Source organism: Podarcis erhardii, assembly GCF_964252035.2.
Source record: "Podarcis erhardii genome assembly, chromosome: 14".
In the NCBI taxonomy this organism is placed as follows: Eukaryota; Metazoa; Chordata; class Lepidosauria; order Squamata; family Lacertidae; genus Podarcis; species Podarcis erhardii.
The window spans coordinates 3938519-3957719 of NC_138503.1; the positions used below are offsets into that span (position 1 = coordinate 3938519).

General features: G+C 43.5%; 1 protein-coding gene across 3 annotated transcripts; it reads left to right on the plus strand.

Moving 5' to 3' along the window:
* The first annotated feature begins 43 nt into the window (after positions 1-43).
* Positions 44-17309, plus strand: BNIP2 (BCL2 interacting protein 2). 3 transcript variants are annotated; one of them, XM_081839261.1, is made up of 11 exons: positions 46-183; positions 3558-3685; positions 5759-5823; positions 6881-7045; positions 8637-8813; positions 8908-9010; positions 9530-9661; positions 10636-10722; positions 10813-10911; positions 13138-13173; positions 15733-17309. In XM_081839261.1, the coding sequence occupies exons 2-11, from the start codon at positions 3636-3638 to the stop codon at positions 15779-15781; spliced, it is 963 nt and encodes a 320-aa protein (XP_081695387.1). In that variant the 5' UTR covers positions 46-183; positions 3558-3635; the 3' UTR covers positions 15782-17309. The 3 variants fall into 3 exon arrangements, with proteins under 3 accessions (XP_081695389.1, XP_081695387.1, XP_081695388.1); XM_081839262.1 differs by lacking the exon at positions 13138-13173 and having other exon boundaries at positions 47-183; XM_081839263.1 differs by lacking the exons at positions 10636-10722; positions 10813-10911; positions 13138-13173; positions 15733-17309 and adding an exon at positions 10296-10467 and having other exon boundaries at positions 44-183.
* Positions 17310-19201: the final 1892 nt, after the last annotated feature.

The following is a 19201-nucleotide window of genomic DNA, read 5'->3' on the forward strand; positions in this document are numbered from 1 at the left end:
CTGCCGGGGCGGGGCGAGTGGGCGGAGTCGAAAAACCCCCGTTTTCTTTTCGCCTCGTCCGCTTTTTGGTGGCGCCGCCGCCGCTTCCTGTCCGGTGGCGTTTGCTTCCGGGGCAGGGTCGTCCCTTGAGGAACATCTGTGGGGGGAGGGCGAGGAAAGGCGGGCCGGAACGGAGGGGGACTGGTGAGTATTGGGGCGGGAGGCTGTGGAGATATTATGGGATGGGGCGCCTGGAGGGGGTTTTAATTGGGGGGGGGGGGTTAGGGGAAATTGACGCGCACAGAAGCTTCGGAGCAGGAAATGAGGGGGGGCCCCCTCTGTCGCTTCACAGTCACCCTCCCCCCCCCAATAATCTGGATAGTTGTTGTCATTCCTTACGTATATCTGTTTATTCGTTGAAATACTTATAAAACTAGGAAGCGTGTAGGGTTGCCACCTTTGTTCTGGCAAAATACAGGACAGGGTGGGGCGGCTGGGGGCGGTTCCCCCCCCCATCTGGTACTGAAGTGGCTTCAGTCTGTCGCAGCCTCACAGGATGCCCCTCTGGACTTCGTCAGGCAGGCACGCGCACACGTGAAATTGTAAATCTGTCTGTGCTTGGCTACCCAGGGCTTAAATAAATACATGACCTTTCCCACAACCTTTCCAACACGTGCACTTGGAGAGAGAGGAGACCTGAAGTACAGGACAAAACTGTAACAATACAGGATGTAGCATTTTCCATTGGAATACCTGACAGTCCTGTATTATACAAGACAGGTGGCAACCCTAGCATGCAGATGTAAGCTTTTGAACAGGAATTGAGGGGGGCAGCAAGAAGGCCCCCCCATGTTCTAACCAAGAGCACTGAGAAAATAAGTAGTAGATTGTCAGACTAGGACCTGGGACACCAGGGTTCAAATCCCCTCTCAGTCATGAAGCTCACTGGGTGACCTTGGGGGACAGTCACACACTCGCAACCTCACCTCACCAAGTGTTTTTTTTGGGGGGGGGCGTTATATATGCTACCTTGAGTTCCTTGGAGGAAAGGTGGGATAAAATTGTAACAACCTCCACTAATAATTATGGTTCGTATATTGGCTTGATTAGCTTTCACTGAAGTCCTAAGTGCATTTTATTTATTTATTTATTTATTTATTTAAATTCTATACTGCCCTTCAGCTGAGGATCGTAGAGCAGTTTACAATATAAAAACACAAAAATATGTAGCATAGGTAAAGGGACAAAAACAATATACCCATCCACAGTTTGGAAAGCCATAGATTATACTCTTATGTGTTCACATAGCCTGATCCTGTGCAAGCTTGCTTACCTGGAAGTAAGACCTGCTGAGCTGAATAGGGCCTGCTATTAAGGTTGTGTAAAATGAGCTCCTTGGGAGTTTAAGTGTGAACATGGGGGCGGGACAGGGGTTGTATGCAATTCTGCTGCATAAACAAAGGAATGGGATTTTGTGATCTTATAGATGAGAAATGGGGCAGGGGAACCCTGCAGCTTAAGAAGGAAGGAACAAAAACCTGACTTTTAATGGAAATAATGTAGAAATAAAGGTAAAATTGAGATCTCATGACTATGCAGTGAACTATGTTTAGCAGTGGTGGGAATTGTGGGATTAGTGATGTGTATTTTTCAGCATAGTTAACTGCCTTTTGAGCTTGTCCAGTGTCACAAGAAAGGATATATGTTGTTCAGTTATTGAGCCAAAGTGACTTGTTCTGCATATCTTGCCTTCTTAGGATGAGTTTCAATATGAGTTTTGAAATTCTGCAATATTAAGAATGGCATTTTCTGTAATCTTGTACAAAAACTCAATCTATAATAATTTATCGGTGTTAAATGTGACTGAACTTGATAGCCTTGTCTGTGATAGCCTATGCAGTTAGCTCAGTTCAGAGTGTCAAAATCCTATGGCTTATTAGGAATAACCACCAATGCTATTGTGACTTTATTGTGAAGAATTAAATGTGATCCTCAAAGGAAAACAATTCGCACATCATATATTCAAAGTACGTGAATAACTTGCTATTTCACTGCTATAGCTTTGTGTTCTTTGTTCCTGGAGGCTGTTAAGTGAGTGTTTTATTAAGCAACAAGTTGTTGGGATATGTTGTAAGGCACACAGCCAAAACACTATCTGTCAACTGCAGGCAACATTGCTTGTGATGTGCTGGGTGGAGTTGAGCAATGACGAAATCTTCAGCTTGGCTTCCTAGTTGGCAGCTTTAACTGTTCTCCTAAGGGTGCATACAGTGGAAGACAGGAGTGCCTGGCGTGCTCTGGTCCATGGGGTTACAAAGAGTCAGACACAACTAAACGACTAAACAACGAAAGGGTGCATAACTTGCTAGAATTTTTTTCCTTCAAGGTTTGCAAAGCCAATGGACTTTATTGGGGATTCTCCTTGGGAGGTGGGTTGTCTTTTGTTTGCCTAGCCTACTGGTCAAGCCAGCCTACCTTCCTCAGACTTATCCTGGCAACCCCTGCCCCCAAGGAGTGTGTCAGCTTCATTGCCGTTGCCACTGCTTGAAGCTGCCCAAGCGCCTTATCATAACAGTATCCAAGGCAATTCCTCTGGAAAGGCTGGTGGGGAGGTAGGAGGCTGGTTGGCTGCTCGGAGACGCTCAAATCACTCTGTGGCAGCAGAATCCAAATCTCTGGCAATAATTTGTGTGTGCATGTGGGGTGGGTTGGCTGACTTTGCCCCAGGTGACCAAGGCTCTCTAGGTCCCTTGGAGGTGGTGGGATGGTAATCCTTCACAGTTGCAGGGAAGTCTGGTCTTTTGTAAAAGGATGTCACTGTACTGACCACAGCAGGTAGAACGGTTGAAGCTGCTCTTTCTACTGAAAGAGCATTTGGGATGTTGCCAGTGTAATGTGGGAGGTATATGTTGCCAAATCATAATTATATAAGCCACAGACTTTACTAACGGAAAGGGATGATATCCCTCTTTTAGCCAGAATATTATCCAAGGAAAAGTTAACTTCTTTATATGTAATATTTATATATGGGTTCTGCCACAATAAATCATAAAAGAGAAGTTTGTCTTAATAAAATATATGTGGATTTATCTATTCCCAAAGTGTGCACAGTAAAATGTCTTCCCCAACTGAGTTCAGGTGAGCAGTTAGGAAGGGGCTTCAAATATTGTTGGTTTCTGAGCATTGCTGGACCTCATTCCCTTCAACTCTGCAGTCTTGGCCAACTTTAAAGATATAACTGCCTTTACTTAAATACCTCCATACTTCAGGACTGGTATTACTTAGTGACTTTCTTCCTTCATACGTAGTACGTCCTGGAGAGTGGAGCTTACCATGAAAAGTGGAGAAAGATGCATAAAGCCACTCTTAGGGAACTTTCACATAAAATATGTAGTAAGTAATGGGATTGTTCAGACAAACCCAGGCCTCTTTGCTTTGCCCTCAAATTTGTGTCCTCGTATTCCTGTTTCTCATTTATGTTACTCATCTGCTTATAGCTTTGATTCTTAGGAAGATAGATCAGCTCATGAGTACTGGAATTTCAGTTGCTGAGCAAACACTTTCAAAATACTTTGCAGTTCTTGCCTAAGATCTAACACGAAGCAGGAATTCTGGATCACGTAGAATCTGCATCAGCCATTGAGGCGACACTGAGGATGGAAGGAGTTGAACTTAAAGAAGAATGGCAAGATGAAGATTTTCCAAGGTAAGGAGCTGTGGCAGGGCTTGATTTGCTCTGGAACATATTCTTCAGAAAGTGGAGTTTAGCTTGTCCCTAAAAGGTCTTTGTCAGTTGTAGCCAAGGGAGGTGCTGCTTCCTGTGTGTTCATATGGCTCTGTAAGCCTCATCTTCTGCCCTCTTTTTATGTTGGGGATATTTCACATATTCAGCTATGAATTTAAATTATATTATTTCAAAAGCAGGCTCAGGAAAAATGTGCAGTTTATCTTTGTACATACATTCTTGTCTTGTGTACATATACACAATTGCCACATGATTTGAACCTGACTGCAGAGGTTCAGCATAGAGGTAATAAAATTTTGCTTTACCATTTTTTTTCAAATTGTGTCTTGAGATTTTAAAGAGCTTGCAACTTTTCAAGGTCCTGAAGGAGCGTTTTACTCCAAAGCATGCTAACCTACAATTAAGAGTTTTGCCCCACTGAGCACTGGAGACTGTTCTCCATTTCATTTTGTTCATTTGAGATCCTTCCCTCCCTGCTCTTTTTTCTGCCCTGCCCTGCAACTCTCCTCACCTGATACAATGGGCAGGACATGCTTTCTTATTGCAGGATGGTCTGGCACTGCCAAGGCTGATGCAAGCTGCTCACCAGTTGTTGCAGCTCTTTAGCCCTTAGAGTTGGAATGCCAGTGTGCAGACATTTAGCCACCTTGATGGGCCATCTAGGTACAGGTTATGATTTTTTTAAAAAAAATAGGAATCCTTCTGTGACTCATCAGGCTGAATTTTCTGCAGCACTCTGCAGCACACAATTTGGTGTGTTAGCAGACGGTCTGCCTAGCTTGCTCACTGACTCCCACAAGGGTTGGTTAAATCCCAGTTGCTAACTCTTTGGGGCTTGCGTCACATTTTGTAGAATTGTAGAGTGAGAAGGGAACCCAAGGGTCTTAGCTAAAGCATTCAATGCAAGAATCTTAGCTAAAGCATTCATGACAGATTGTCATCCAACCTCTGCTAAAAAACCTCCAAGGAAGGAGAGTCTACCACCTCTTGTGGGAGTCTGTTCCACTGTAGAACAGCTTTTACCACCAGAAAGTTCTTTATGATGCTTAGTTGGAATCTCCTTTCTTATAACTTGAAGCCAGTGGTTCTGGTTGTACCCTCCAGAGCAGGAGAAAACAAGTCTGCTCCAACTTTCATGTGACAGCCCTTCAGATATTTGAAGATGGCTATCATATCTCCCTCAGTCTCCTCTTTTCCAGGCTAAACATCCCCAACTCCTTCAACCATTTCTCATAAGACTTGGTTCCCAGAGCCTTGATCATCTTGGTTGCCCTCCTCTGCACACGTTCCAGATTGTCAATATCCTCCTTAAATTGTGGTGCCCAGAATTGAACGCAGTATTCCAGATGTGGTCTAACCAAGGCAGAATAGAGTGGTACTATTACTTCCCTTGATTTGGACACTACTCTTGATGCAGCCCAGAATAGCATTAGCATTTTTTGCTGCCCATCCTATTGACTCATGTTCAGCTTGTGGTCCACTAAGACCCCTAGATGCTTTTCACATGTACTCCTAGTAAGCCAGGTGTCCCCCATCCTATATTTGTGCATCTGGTTCTTCCTGCCTAAATGCAGAGCCTTACATTTGTCCCTATTGAAATTAATTTTGCTAGCTTGCACCCAGTTCTCCAGTCTGTTAGGGTTATTTTGAATTCTGATTCTGTCTTCTGCGGCATTAGCTACCCCTCCCAGTTTGGTGTCATCTGCAAATTTGATGAGCATCCCCTTAATTCCTTCATCCAAGTTGGTTTTTTTAAGATGTTGAACAACAACAGGCCCAGGACAGAACCACTTGTCACTTTTTTCCAGGATGATGAGGAACCATTAAGAGTACTCTTTGGGTTCAGTCAGTCAATCAGCTACAGATACACCCAAAGCTGGTGTCTGGATGCTGTGTAAGAAGTGATTGGGCACTGATAGAGATGTGAAAGATGGAGGGGGGGTGAGGAAAGATTTTTCTACTGGGTCCCCCCCCCCCCCGATCTCTACTGAGCACTATTCCTCATTGTTTCCTCTTTGTTTTTTACTGTCCCAGACCTCTACCAGAAGATGACCATATTGATGATATGTCAGATCCTGCTGAAAGAGGGGACCAACCTGGTAAGTTTAGTATAAAGGAATATATGGTTCTCCATATGACTTTGGACTTCAGTTCCCATAATCCCTAGTCAGCATGGGAGGTGGAGTCCATTAGCATCTGGGGGACCACAGGTTTCTCATTCCTACTCTTACCCAGGGGTCACCCATTTGGGACCTGCAAGTGCCACTGTGCCCATAACTTGGTAAAGCTGTAGGTAAATATCCCCTTAAAAATCAATAATGCCTGAGAAACTATTTGCTGTTCCTGCCCAGTTCCTGTTTGCACTGCCTCAGCCTCCTCTACATCAGTCACTCCCCCACTCCTGAAAACAGGGTTGGGCATCTATCATCCCATTCCATCAGTACAGAGGAGATGTTCAAATGGCTTTTCTCTGAGAGCAAGTGCAGTGGTGGCTGAGGCAAGTGCCTTTTCTCCACTGATGGGTGGCTGACAGGGGCTTATACTTGCACCATTTTGTGGTCCTGCATTCCCCGTGGTCCCCCTCTGTTTTGTTGGCCACTTCTGATGCTGGGTAAATCAGACAGAAAATGAAACTGGAAAATAAACTGCTCTGGATTAAATATTCAAGGATGGAAGATACTATTTATTTGCTCAGATCTTTAAGGGACAATCTTCAGTCATTTTTTTTTATTTTTATTATTTTTTACGTAGGAAAGTTTTGACTGTTTAACTGTAACAGAAGGCCACTACTCACTCTTCTGAGTGACTCCTGTTTGTCAAATAGTAGGAGCATAGAGGGCTGCCTTATACTAAATCAGACCGTTGCTCCATCTAGTTCAGCACTGCATTAGTATATAATGAACTGTTTGCAGAACTATACACAGTATGTTAGCTACACCTCTTTAAAAAGGGCGGTTGAAACTGTAGCATACTGCTTATGCTGTTTGTTTAAAAAAGTTTTCACTTACTAATGTTTGAGTTTGGTTTACATAGTCTTGGAGTATGCTTTCATCATTCTGTTTCTTTTAATAACTTAATCTGTATTTGGTGGGGGTGTATGGCCGTCACTGGCTTTAACATTTCTTATAGAATAAACTTCCCTTTTCAATTTATTAGAAGTGAATGGCAACAAAGTTAAGAAGAAACTATTGGCTCCAAATATAAACTTAACTCTGGATTGCAGTGAAGAATCAGTTTTGTCTGACTTGGATGAGAGCGGGGATATTGATCTGGACGATATGGACACACCGTCTGAAAATAGCAATGAGTTTGAATGGGAAGGTAAGACTTGACGCTATCTAAGCCTTGTGCATATGTATTTCCTCTGTTTCTTTTGTCAGCATTGTTGATCAGTGGAGCTCTTCTGTGTGGTGGGTGGCCCACTGGGTTTCTGGTCATTTCTGCTGGTTTCTGTAGCCTGCTGTGGCCTGTTTGCAAGGATGATAAAAGTCCTCCATATAAAATTGTGTACAGCTGGCATGGGCAGAACTTTGGATCGTGTGATCTGCTTTTTTTAAAAGCTAGAATCTAAGGGCCCAGCAACCAGAGCCTGCTCACATGTGTCAGGTTGGGGTAGGACACTGTGGGCATTGCTGTGCCGGCTGTATAGGGTGGAAGTTCTAAAAGCAGGTGGTAGTTAGTTGTTTTGTAATTGTATGCTTGTTTTTTTCAAACTGACATAGCTACTGCTTCGCTTCAAGGCTGCTAGTGGCGTCTTTAGTTTAATTTATAAACAAATGCTACTGATATGAAGGGGAACAGAAGTTATTTTTGCTCAGCACAGGATTTTCCAGCTGGTACAAAACTGACACTGATGATAGCTCTTGAATCAATTGTGTACCAATGGTTCAGTAGAGATTTCAGAAAGGGGCCTCTTTACTTCAAAGTTATTCAGTTGCTCAAAGCAAGAGACTAGACTTCAGCTTTGGTGCATCCTGCAGCCGATGACTGTGGTGGCATATTGCTTATTTGTACAAGCTTTTCAAATGTGGGGTGAGAAGTTCGCAGCTCTACGTACGTAGACTTAGCAGTTCGCTGGGCTGAAGAGAGGCTGGAGTTGTTCGTTGTTGGAATAAGGTTTCTGTCTTTTCTCTTCTCTTTAATGCGGCTGTCTGCGTTTTCCTGGAAGGATAGTTTCCATTAACAACTCTGTCTTGGAAACAAACTACTAACATGCTGCAGTAGTTTTTTCACACCTCTGTGGTAAGGTTTGTGTTACTGAAATTAATTTGACAAAGCCGTGAGGATGATGTATTCTTCAGGACACTTCCCAAGTCCTGCTTAGTTTGGATTGAAATCTCTATTTTGCATGTCTGCCACTAATCATTGTGTTGAGATGATTCACTAAAATCAATGGGGAAATAATAGGTGAAGGGTAGATATCTAGGGCTGTCTACTGATCAAAGGGTTTGGGCATTATCCTAATCCACAAACTGATTTGGAATATCAAAATAAGTGTTGTATTGAACCTGTTGCATATATGTAATCATTGCCTGATTAAAGGTATATCCACCTCAAGACTGTGGTCTGTTTTACAGGCGACAGCTCTGATTTACCAAAATAGATTCTTATCTGATTAGAGGACTAGTTGTTTAAGCTTCAATATATATTTACGGGTTTGGAAAGGAATCACAGCTATGTTCTTTCCATTTAAAAGCAACTCAGCACAATCACTGCTTAACTGCTTAGTCAAAATGCAACCCAAACAATTTGTAGATACGTTTCTTGACACTTCCTTCAATATAATGGGCACAAAACTTTTGAAGATTTCGGGCATACAGGGAAGCAACGAACCTACTTTGTCTGATTTGTGATTCACTGTAACAGTATTGTAATTCCTTTTTTAAAAACAAAAACAAAAATCTCTGGGCAGATGATCTTCCAAAGCCGAAAACTACAGATGTGATTCAAAAAGGATCATTACAAGAATATGCAGCATCAGACGAAAAAGAGGAAGAACGGCGATGGCGGATGTTCCGGATTGGAGAACAAGATCACAGGGTGGATATGAAGGCAATTGAGCCATATAAGAAAGTTATCAGTCATGGAGGTGAGAATAGTGACAGTCCCCCACTCCCCAAAAAAAGAATTGCAGGATGCCTGAAGAAAAAGCATAACAATTAGATTTTTCTTCTTCTTTCTAGGTTATTATGGTGATGGGTTAAATGCAATCGTTGTATTTGCAGTTTGCTTCATGCCGGAAAGTGGGCAGCCAAACTACAGATACTTAATGGATAATCTCTTTAAGTGAGTTGTACTTGATGAATGCATGAACCTGCCTTATTCCAAGTCAGATCTCTGATCCCTGCGTTTCCTCCCATGTCAGAGACACAATGCTTGCAAGTGGTGGAGGTGGAAGCAGACAGCAGGAGAGGGCCATTGTGGCCTTTTCTTGCAGGGACATTGGCTGGCCAGAGTGCTGGGCTAGATAGGCCATTGGTCTGATTGAGCAGGCCTCTTCTCATGATGATCTTTCCTTAACCCAACCTGAAGAAGCTTCTGCCTTAGCTCTTCCAAAGTCCTCCTACCCTTTTCACTGGGAGATGCCAGGGAATGCCTAGAGACCTTTTTCATGCCAAGCGCGTGAGTGATGACCTCCGAGACTACAAATACAATTTTGGCTTTCATTCCTGACTCAGTTTTACATGTTCCTTAAAAGGAACTGCTGCCTGATTAACAGAGCGCAGGAGAGGGATGCAGTGGCCATAAGGAAAGTAGGTAGGGGAAGAAACCTCACTGTCTGTCTCTCCTCCCACCCCCAAACAGGTATGTTATTGGCACACTAGAATTGTTAGTAGCAGAGAACTACATGATCGTTTATCTAAATGGTGCAACAACACGGAGGAAGATGCCTAGTCTAGGCTGGCTCAGGAAGTGTTACCAACAGATTGATAGGAGGTAAGAAGAATTTGAGATGCAGCCAACTGCATAACACATGGCAATTCTTTTAAAGTGTTATTTACTTCTGTCAAGTGATGTAAGAAAGCTCTGTTGTCACATCCTTTGTGATTTGGCTTCCATAGTCCCAGGGCAGAAGTAGTGCTGGTGCTTAAGGTGGCCTGTTCTCATGAAGAGAAGAAACCTTTTATGGAAATGTGGTAGAGCTCATTTTTACACAGTGTTGAGCATAGTTCTGAAGAAACTTTCAGAAGAGTGGACTATAGAACCTAGAAAGCTATTTATACTGAGCCAGGATGTTGTTTTGTATTGTCTACATCGACTGCCAGCAGTTCTCCAGAGTTTAAGGCAGGAACCTCCCAGCCCTCCAAGGGGATGCAAGGGACCGTCTGCGTGTAAAGCAGATACTTTCCCACTGAGCTACTGTATAGAATTGTTTCTGTTCTCTATCCTAGAAGGAAAAGTCATATTGGATACTACATGTCATTAGTGTCCATCTTGCATGTCTTGCTAGGCAGGTGTCTCGCATTCCTTCAGCAGCTTGGATAACAGGGTGACTAAGCTCCAGTTTGGAGGCCTGAAACAGCCCCCCAAAACAAATGTCCGTGACACCCCCCTTTGTTCTGGCAACTAGGTTGAGGATGCAGGTGTATGGGTTCACCTCTGTCCTTGTCCCAGAATGGCTCTCCATTCCATTCCTATCTCCTGCCCAGGAAACATGGCAAGAGCCTGTCTCTGCAGGTATGGGGACACACTCCCCTTCATTGTCTCTTCAGATCACCCGAGTATAACTGTGACTTTGCTATTTTAGTCTAATTCTAATGCTGATCCCAGACTCTCTAGGAGTTTCTTTCTGGCTTACACCTAGAGTAGAGCACTAGCAACGTTCAGTGTCTGCTAGTATCTAGGCTTTGTTATTTTCCTCTTGCTTCTCTTGTTGATTGCATCTTTTTAATATTTTGATTGAACTTTAGGTTAAGGAAAAACCTGAAATCATTAATAATAGTTCATCCTTCCTGGTTCATTAGAACACTTCTGGCAATCACAAAACCTTTTATTAGGTAACACCCATAATACTTAATTCATTTTTTCCAGAACTGGTATGTTTAGCATTTCAACAGTAACAGTGTCTTTTCTGTTCTTTTTTCTAGCTCAAAATTCAGCCAAAAAATCAGATATGTCTTTACTTTGGCAGAGCTGGCTGAACTTGTCCCCATGGAATACGTTGGCATACCTGAATGCATAAAACAGTAGGTTGCTGGTTCCATGTTCATAATCCCAAAAATGAAGCATAAATGCTCAGTATCAGAGCAATCCAAACTTTTAGGAAACAGACACCGCTATATGACGTGCCCTGCCAGCTCACAGTGGCTATTATGAGGCTGAAGGAGCAGTGTTTTCCCCTGTGCCCAAAAGTGATTCCAGCTGGCATAGTTGAGGGCCTTTTGTGCACATGTGATTGTGTCCAGGGGCAAGGGGGCTTGGGATCCTGTGACTGCATTGCAGGGGGTTGGACTAGATGACTCTTGGAGGTCCCTTCCAACTCCATGATCTGTGACTTTGCTGCCACCTCTGACATGTCCACAACACACCCCATATTCAGCCTTACCACTGTCAGAGCACCACCATTGTGCCAACAGCAGTGGTGTTGTTGTGAGCCACTACAGTGAGAAGCAGTAGTTCTTTTCCTCTTCCAGTGGAGAATGAGGTCTGCAGCTTCCCTCCCCAAGTCTCCAGTCCTATACTTGGTTGGCACAAGCTCCATTGAACTCTATGGGATTTACTTCTGGGTAGACATGTATATAACTGCACTCTGAGGTTTTTGAAAAAGTTAAAATGCTTGCCTCAGCCAATATTTCCTCCCATTGCAGCTAGTAGTCAAAGTGAAGGTACAGTATAAGTTGGGTTATGTGCAAGGAGGCATAATTATGTCCCGCAGCAATTGGTAGTACTGCCAGAGCTGGTGTGGGGAAGCCATACACCTCCTATATGCTGTTAGACTAACTCCTAGCAGCCTCAGTCAGGATGGCTGGTAGTCAGACATGACAAGGGTTGTTGTTCAGCCACATCTGAAGGGTAACATGTTTCTCCAGAGGGAGCAGAAGGACTTGGGGGCTGCCTCTGGAATGCCCCCTGGACTTTGGCCTCTCAGTTCAGCAGTAAAATGTTGTGCTGCTTAGGTATATGATTTAGGGTTGGTAAGCTATGTAAAGCCCAAGGCTTTAAAAGCCCTCCACCCACTGTGATCTCTGCTCAAGAAACTAACAGAATTATTACTCATTAATAGCTCAGTGATATTGCCTTATGAACTTCTTTGAACCTAAAAGACATCTGGGGACTTAGAAAACACTGGTCCTTTGGCCTTGTGTGCAAAGGTAGCTTAGTGTGACCAAGAAACACAACTGGGACAGGGTGATAGGGGTGGGCATGGTAGGGATGGGGGTGCCCTGGGTCAGAAAGCCCAGGTCTCAGAGAAGATAGAACAATCTGTTTATTACCTCTGTTTGTTCAGAGGTTGACAGCTTATTTATTGATGGTCTATACTTACTTTTGACTCACACGACATGTACACACGCCAAAACTCTTAGGATTGTTTTAATGGTTTTAAAGTGACCAATAGGGAAGCTGACTAAACAGTGCTGGGCAGCACATGATCTGGTATGGGAACTGTAATTTGGAAGATCCTACAAATGAGACTTGCTTGTGCCAGTTTCCTAGTGACTCCCCACCCCCACCCCGTCTTCCAAGGCTGTTATAAGAGCATATGTCTGAGAGATTCCTGCTGTGTAACTAACCACTGCACCACAATGGCTCTCTTGGTTGCCAGACTGGGCTAGCCCAGATTCAAACCCTTACTCAGCCATGAAGCTCATTGGATGACCTTGGGCAAAGCACTTTCTTTCTGCCTAATCTACCTCACAAGGGGAGTGGGTGCCCAGGTACTTTCTGGAGAAAGAGCAGGACACAAATGTGATAAGGATTTTATAATAGTAGTGTTTCCTATCACTTTCTATGTGCTTCACATACATTAAAAAACACAAGGCTGCCAATTTAGTAGACATGACACAAAAGGAAAACTGAATAGGGAGGGAAGAGGAAAGTTTTTGAAGTAGCTCATCCTCTGCTGGCCAAATGAATGGGACCAGGTTGGTCTCCTCCTTGCCATGATGGCCTTCTTAGGACACGGGGTTCAGCCTCCCAGTGGCAGAGGGCAGAGTGTGCCTCCCCTCATCTCTTCACTCCAACTGGCAGCTGGAGCAGAGTGTCCTTTTCATGCAGGGAGGGAGGCACACAGAGCGATCTTGCAGCAGGCATAGTACTTTTACTACAGAGAAACTAAATGCCTTTACTTTTGTTCACCTTAGCATTATTGCGTAAAGCCCTTGCCCAAGACAGGTGCTATTAGCTTCAAAACTGGATTTTGCTGGTATATGGAACTGCATCTTATTTACTAAAAAAACATTTTCCCCACTAAGGTATGAAGAAGAAAAATTTAAAAAGAAACCCAAAAGGTATATGCACATCTTGATCAGGGCTGTATCTAATCTAGCCAACTTTGCACTGTGCTGAATGTTGGGATATATTTGGCTTGCTGGGCTGCCTGCTGCTTGTATGAATGAACATGCACCCATTGTGCCATCACGTGTGTGGGTGTCTCTGGCTAGCTTATGCTGTGCTGTTCACATAATGTTGTGCAAATGGCTCATTGCTTCAGAAGGAAGCCGAGTAGCCAAAAGGCTAAAGCATTTGCTGTCTAATTATAGTGCTAATTGTCAAACCTAGAACTACAACAATTTTCCGCTTTAGGAAGTTGGAGAGCAATTGCTGCAAAATACATTCTTAATTCTAGGTGGAGAGTGACTGTGACTCAGCAGTCACTGAAGTTCAAAATTGCTTTAATTTACATTGTCACAGTCTAAACTGGCTGAACACCATAAAGGGGAAGAGGGCTTTGTGCTGCCTGTATTTGCTATGTCTTTTTCTTTTGTCGTATCAATGCATGCTGGGGTTCTCCGGTGCTCAAGAAGTGCATGGCCTGCTAATAAATGTATCTCAGCAACTTCTTCCCTTCACAAAATATTGTCCAATCCAGAGCACCAACTGCTACTCTTGCCACTAACAATTTCACTTGATCCAGAATGTGCCCATGCTGTATAATGATTCCAAATGCCTATTTGTGAAGATGATTTTTTTTTGGGGGGGAGGGGTTGTTCCCTTGCAAAGAAGGGAGCAAACTGCTACTTAGCAAGACAGACCTACTCTCTCTTCAGAGCTATATCACAAAACAAAAGGATAAACCTGGGAAGGGACTATGTGTACATCAGGATTCTGAAACAGATTGCAAAGATGCTTTCCCACATTTAATTCAACCCTTTGTAGCATTTGAAGGAATTTGCGCAGCCAGTCTGATGCAAGGTTTTTGCATCAGGCACAGCATTGCTTTGAGGCAAAGCTCAGCTCTTGGTGTCTGAACTGCCCAGCAGTGCTGCCCTTTCCCCTTAAAATGAAACTTGGGCTACATTTAAAATGAGCTCACTGAAATCCACTGCTCATTTGCTGTGTTGGTCTTTGCCTCCACTTCCATTCATTGACCCGGTTTGCATGTCATGTCACGCCGTGGCTGAGAGTGAGTGTACTCAAGGGAAGGTCACAGGTGCTTTGCTTGTCTCCTGGTCCTGCTGCTGTGGTGGAGCCCTGAGCTAAGCCATGGTTTTTCATAACATTTGCATTCATACCTGTGCTTATAGTTTGTCTTTCTCCTGATGAACCATGAGCTGCAGCTAAGGTTTGATTTTTGGGAAGGTGCAGAGCGGCCACAGTTTCTAATGGGAGTATCTGCATGCTTATGCATTCACGCTTAGCCATGGTTTGACTTAATGCTGCATGCAAACTGGGCCTTTGACTTGACACACAGAGCCCCAATAAACTTCCCACTGTTGTGGAGGAGGAGGTTCTTCACCATAGCTTAAACCAGGGAGAGGTGGAATAAGAGATTTGATACCATTTTCTTGGAGCAGTGAAGGGTTTCAAACGTTGATATTTGGAAGACCTCTGACATAACTTAAATATTAAACTTCACCACCAACTGTGGAAAGGAGAGGGAAATACATGTGAGGAAGAGAACAGGCTTCACACCAAATCAAATCATTAGCTCATCTCGGTCAGTATTGCCTACACTGGCTGGCAGTAGCTCTTTAAGATTTAAGGCAAAAGACACGCCTAGCCCTATCTGGAGATGCTTGCGATTCTGCATGCAAAGCAGGTGCTCTGTCACTGAGCTGCAGCCCTGTCCCAGCAAGACTGGTTAGAAACTTAGTATGGATGCAACAGTTCCAAAACTTGGCATGCCTCATTGGCTGCCTATCAGTAAATTAAGCAATTAGAGCTTTTTTTCAAGGCAAAAATACCCTTTATAAAGCTGACTTTCTTGGAGCCCTAGACATCTAGATATGCTAACTGTAAGGAACGTTTCACACCACTATATGCTGGCCAACCTGAGTTTGCCACAAGAGTCAAACTCAGTGACCCCAAGTACATTCTGAGTTAACAGGTAGCGATGTCATTATACACAAACTACTAGGGATTTCATTCAGTAGGGTCACGTGCAATGATTCAGTTCTGTGTGGTTGTAAGTCTTGGTCTGAATAAATTGAGGATAAATGAAGTGGTATCTTCACTGCTTTTTTCCTGGGGGGACGCAGGGGTACACATACCCCAAACATTTTGTGAATCTGAGTTTGGCCTCATTGAGGGGCAGTATTTCAATATGAGTAGGAAAATGAGAGTACACCAAAACATTTTTTAAAGAAAAAAAGCACTGGGTATCTTACTGTATTTTTTCATTTTCCTGTTAATTGTCATTTTTTAAAAGTCACATTGTATTCTCCTTATAAGTTCTAATTCATTATTCTGGGGGGAAACTTGCTGCTCTACTTGTGCCTAACAGTTTTGCTGCAGTTGCAAAGTAGTAAGCATTACTCTCCCCCCGCCAAAGAATTTTAAAATTCTACACCCTGGTTGAAATTAGAGTTTAACATTTCCCTCCCCCCCCCCTTCTGTCTGATGAGCAGAATTGACCAAGAACTTAATGGGAAACAGGAGCAGAAGACCGAACAGTAAAGTATTTTATTTTATTTTTGGTGTGTTTTGGAGTCCAACCAAGACTGAAGAAAGTGCTGATGGAATGACGTCTTGCATGATCAAAACCTGTTCGGAGGAGGAGAAGGAGAACTGCCTGCCTCTGGACTTTTACCTAATGGACTACTCGCTGCTGAATGAATTTTCAAGTCCAGGCTAGACGTTGACACTTAATAGCTGCCTGTTCTATACTGCAGTATCGCAAAGCATCATAGGAAGCACCCATGGTTTTTTTTTTAATCCTAAAAGATGCTTAGTAAATATTTATATGCTTAAATGTTAAGGAAAGAGATAATATATATTTTTATGACTTCTCAAAACAATTATAATGTTTATCTGCAAAACCCTCGCAGGTAAGCCATGCTATAAATGACTGTTTCATTTATTTGATAATAAAAGTGCATGGCAGTTTCCTATAAATGGTCAAACACTTCTTGCCAGACCTAAAGAAAAGCAAATCAACATGACTTCATTGATTCTTGCATAAACACGGAAGTTCTTTTGTTTCCCATGTTGGGTGTACCCTGCTTGCAGAGGTGTCCTTGGCACAAAAAAGACACTGCCTGAGTCGTCTTAGTTTCTTTGGCCAGAGGGCTTTTTATATTTGGTCTGGAACGGCTGCGCTTCTGAAACAGATGGATATTCTGAAACAAGGAACTAAGGATGCTTAGATGTGCATGTGTTAGAGCCCTAATTTCCAGATTGGGTACAAAGAACCGTATTGGTATAGGTGAACCACCCTTGGAACAATAGGTGCCTTCCAGTCAAGCTGGAGATCAAGGTTGGAATTGCATTTTGTAAGGAACACAGGGCTGTTGCCCCCAAATGGTGTGCCCCCTCCTGCAGTGTTGAAGTCCCCCCTCCCTCCATGACATGCAGTACACCTTTTCTCATATCCTGATGTTACTCTGGCTTTCTTGCTCACCAGTAATGTAGGTTGGAGAAACTCGCAGCATGTTGGCATCAGGATATGATTGGTGTGGTGAATTGCCTGCTGTGGAGAAGGAAAGCTTGGCACAAGTCTGTACTTGGTGACAGCCCTCTGCTGCTTGCGGGCCCCCTCTGGGTGCTTTGGCTTACAGCTCCCATCAGCCCCAGCCAGCAGGCTTTGTGGCCAAAAAAGGCTCCCATGCACCTTTCACAAGCACTAAATTCACTTTATGTACTTTTTTTAAAAAAGGAGTCTCTGTATGTATATAAATTCTGCATGTTCTGAAGCCTTTTCACCTGTGTGCAGAAATTGGCTGCGCTTGTGCGGCGGGATCTATAAACTGCAGACCTAAGCATATGCACTAATTCCTATAGGTTAGTCCTCAAAGCAGTTGCCTTGTAGCAGAGATCTTAACACACACTTTGCTGACCATGGAAGACATGGTTTTTAAAAAAGTTTTTGCTTATTCACAACACCGTTGAAAACACCCTTTTGTCTCCAAACTGTTTACTTGGAAATGCCGCCCTTGTGTCAGTGTATGAACTTAGTCAATAAATAGTGTTTTTACAAAAAGGACAATGCGTTTTAATTGGGTGTTTTTCTTACAAAGAGTTCTGGCACTCTTCAGAGTATGTGTTCCCAGTTAAAGTGGTGGTAGGTGTGAGTTACTGTCAAGATCCATTGACTTATCAGAGGCTCTTGTGCACCCTGGATCTTAATGTAATGCTGCCTTGTTGGAAATGAATGCTGCTTCTCCCTTTATCCTGGAGTGGGGAAGAGTTACCTAAAGGAATTGCAGGACAGTTTTCCTGTGTTGACGCTTACAATGCCTGCTATTTCAGGTGGCAGAGGAGCCACTTTGCAGAATGGAAAACCTATGTCTAGATGGACGTTATACACTGACTGTTGCGCTTGCTGTTTGGAAATCTGAAAAACTTGTGGTATGGTATTGTTTATTTATATACCACTTTTTAACTCAAGGCTCCTAAAAGCAATGAACAACAATATACCGTATATTAATGCAAATAATATATATGATAAATGCACACTGTATCAATCAAAACAAAATAGCATCAGAATTCAGCCACGAATACAGATCATGTAATAGGACTTGATTCTCACGAGGTGCAGTGCACTGGAGATTGCAGAAATACTCCATTCTACTTTGGTTCTTTGCGAGAGCAAATAAGTCACCAGAATAGCCTTGTTGGCATTTCTTTTTACTCATCATGATAGTAAGAAGCTCTCAAGCTCGGCTGTAGGAATGGGGGACCTGTGGTCTTCCAGATGTTAGCTGTGCTGGCTGAGGGTGAAGGGCATTGGGAGTCCAGCAACACTCCTGCTCTGTTGCTTAACTTGATGGGGATTTTAGCAGGTAGGCTTAGAGCAGGGGTCAGCAAACTTTTTCAGCAGGGGGTCAGTCCACTGTCCCTCAGACCTTGTGGTGGGACGGACTATATTTTCTTTTAAAAAATGAACGAATTCCTATGCCCCCAAAATAACCCAGAGATGCATTTTAAATAAAAGGACACATTCTACTCATGTAAAAACATGATTCCCAGACCGTCTGCAGGCCAGATTTAGAAGGCGATTGGGCTGGATCCGGCCCCCGGGCCTTGGTTTGCCTACCCATGCCTTAGAGTGAAGGTGGTTCGATTATCCAGGTCCCGCATCCCTACCTGTAGCCCATTGAAAACCACCTGAAGGCCAGAAGACCCTCTGGAGTGGCGTTCATGTGTAGTGTGAGGGGTGACAATAAAAAGGAAAGCCAGAACTTCCTTTAGACACACTTGTTTCTCATCTGTTTTACAGCTTCCTAAGGGCTGGTGTTTTGTTCTCTGTTGTGGCATGCTACAAGACACCTGGAATTTAGAACAGTTTGCCTTTGGAAAAGGTTGAAACAAATAAAATAATAATAAAATTCCTTCCAGTAGTAGCTTAGAGACCAACTAAGTTAGTTACTGGTATGAGCTTTCGTGTGCATGCACGCTCATACGAATGACTAACTTAGTTGGTCTCTAAGCTGCTACTGGAAGGAATTTTTTTATTTTATTTTGTTCTGACTACGGCAGACCAACATGGCTACCTACCTGTAATTTGGAAAACGTTGACACTTTCCTCCTATGCAATATGCTTGCACAAAGTAAAAGCAGTGTCTGGGGCAGTATGCACTGAATGGCAGTTGCTGAAATTCAGAAGCAGAGAGAGTGTTGTTTCATGGCCTGTTTTTCGGCTTCCCAGGGGCACCTGGCTGGCTGCTGGAGATTAGGATGTCTGCCTGGATGGGTCTTTGGCACGATGCAGCAGGGCTCTTCCGTACTTATGACTTTATGTGGCCTCTGCATAAGTAAATGAGACTTGCATCACCAGTTTTCCTTACTCTAAAATGGGGGCAAGTAACTTCAGAGCTCCAGTTCACATGCAGGCCTTGGTGAGCTTCAGCCTCTTGTAGGAATCTTGTTGGCACTGAA

Excerpts from the sequence above, each read along its gene's own strand:
- BNIP2 (XM_081839261.1), top strand. The coding sequence starts at position 3,636 with ATGGAAGGAGTTGAACTTAAAGAAGAATGGCAAGATGAAGATTTTCCA. Across the intron at positions 9,011-9,529 it reads TTAATGGATAATCTCTTTAA|GTATGTTATTGGCACACTAG; the intron begins GTGAGTTGTACT and ends ACCCCCAAACAG. Across the intron at positions 13,174-15,732 it reads TTTAAAAAGAAACCCAAAAG|AATTGACCAAGAACTTAATG; the intron begins GTATATGCACAT and ends TCTGATGAGCAG.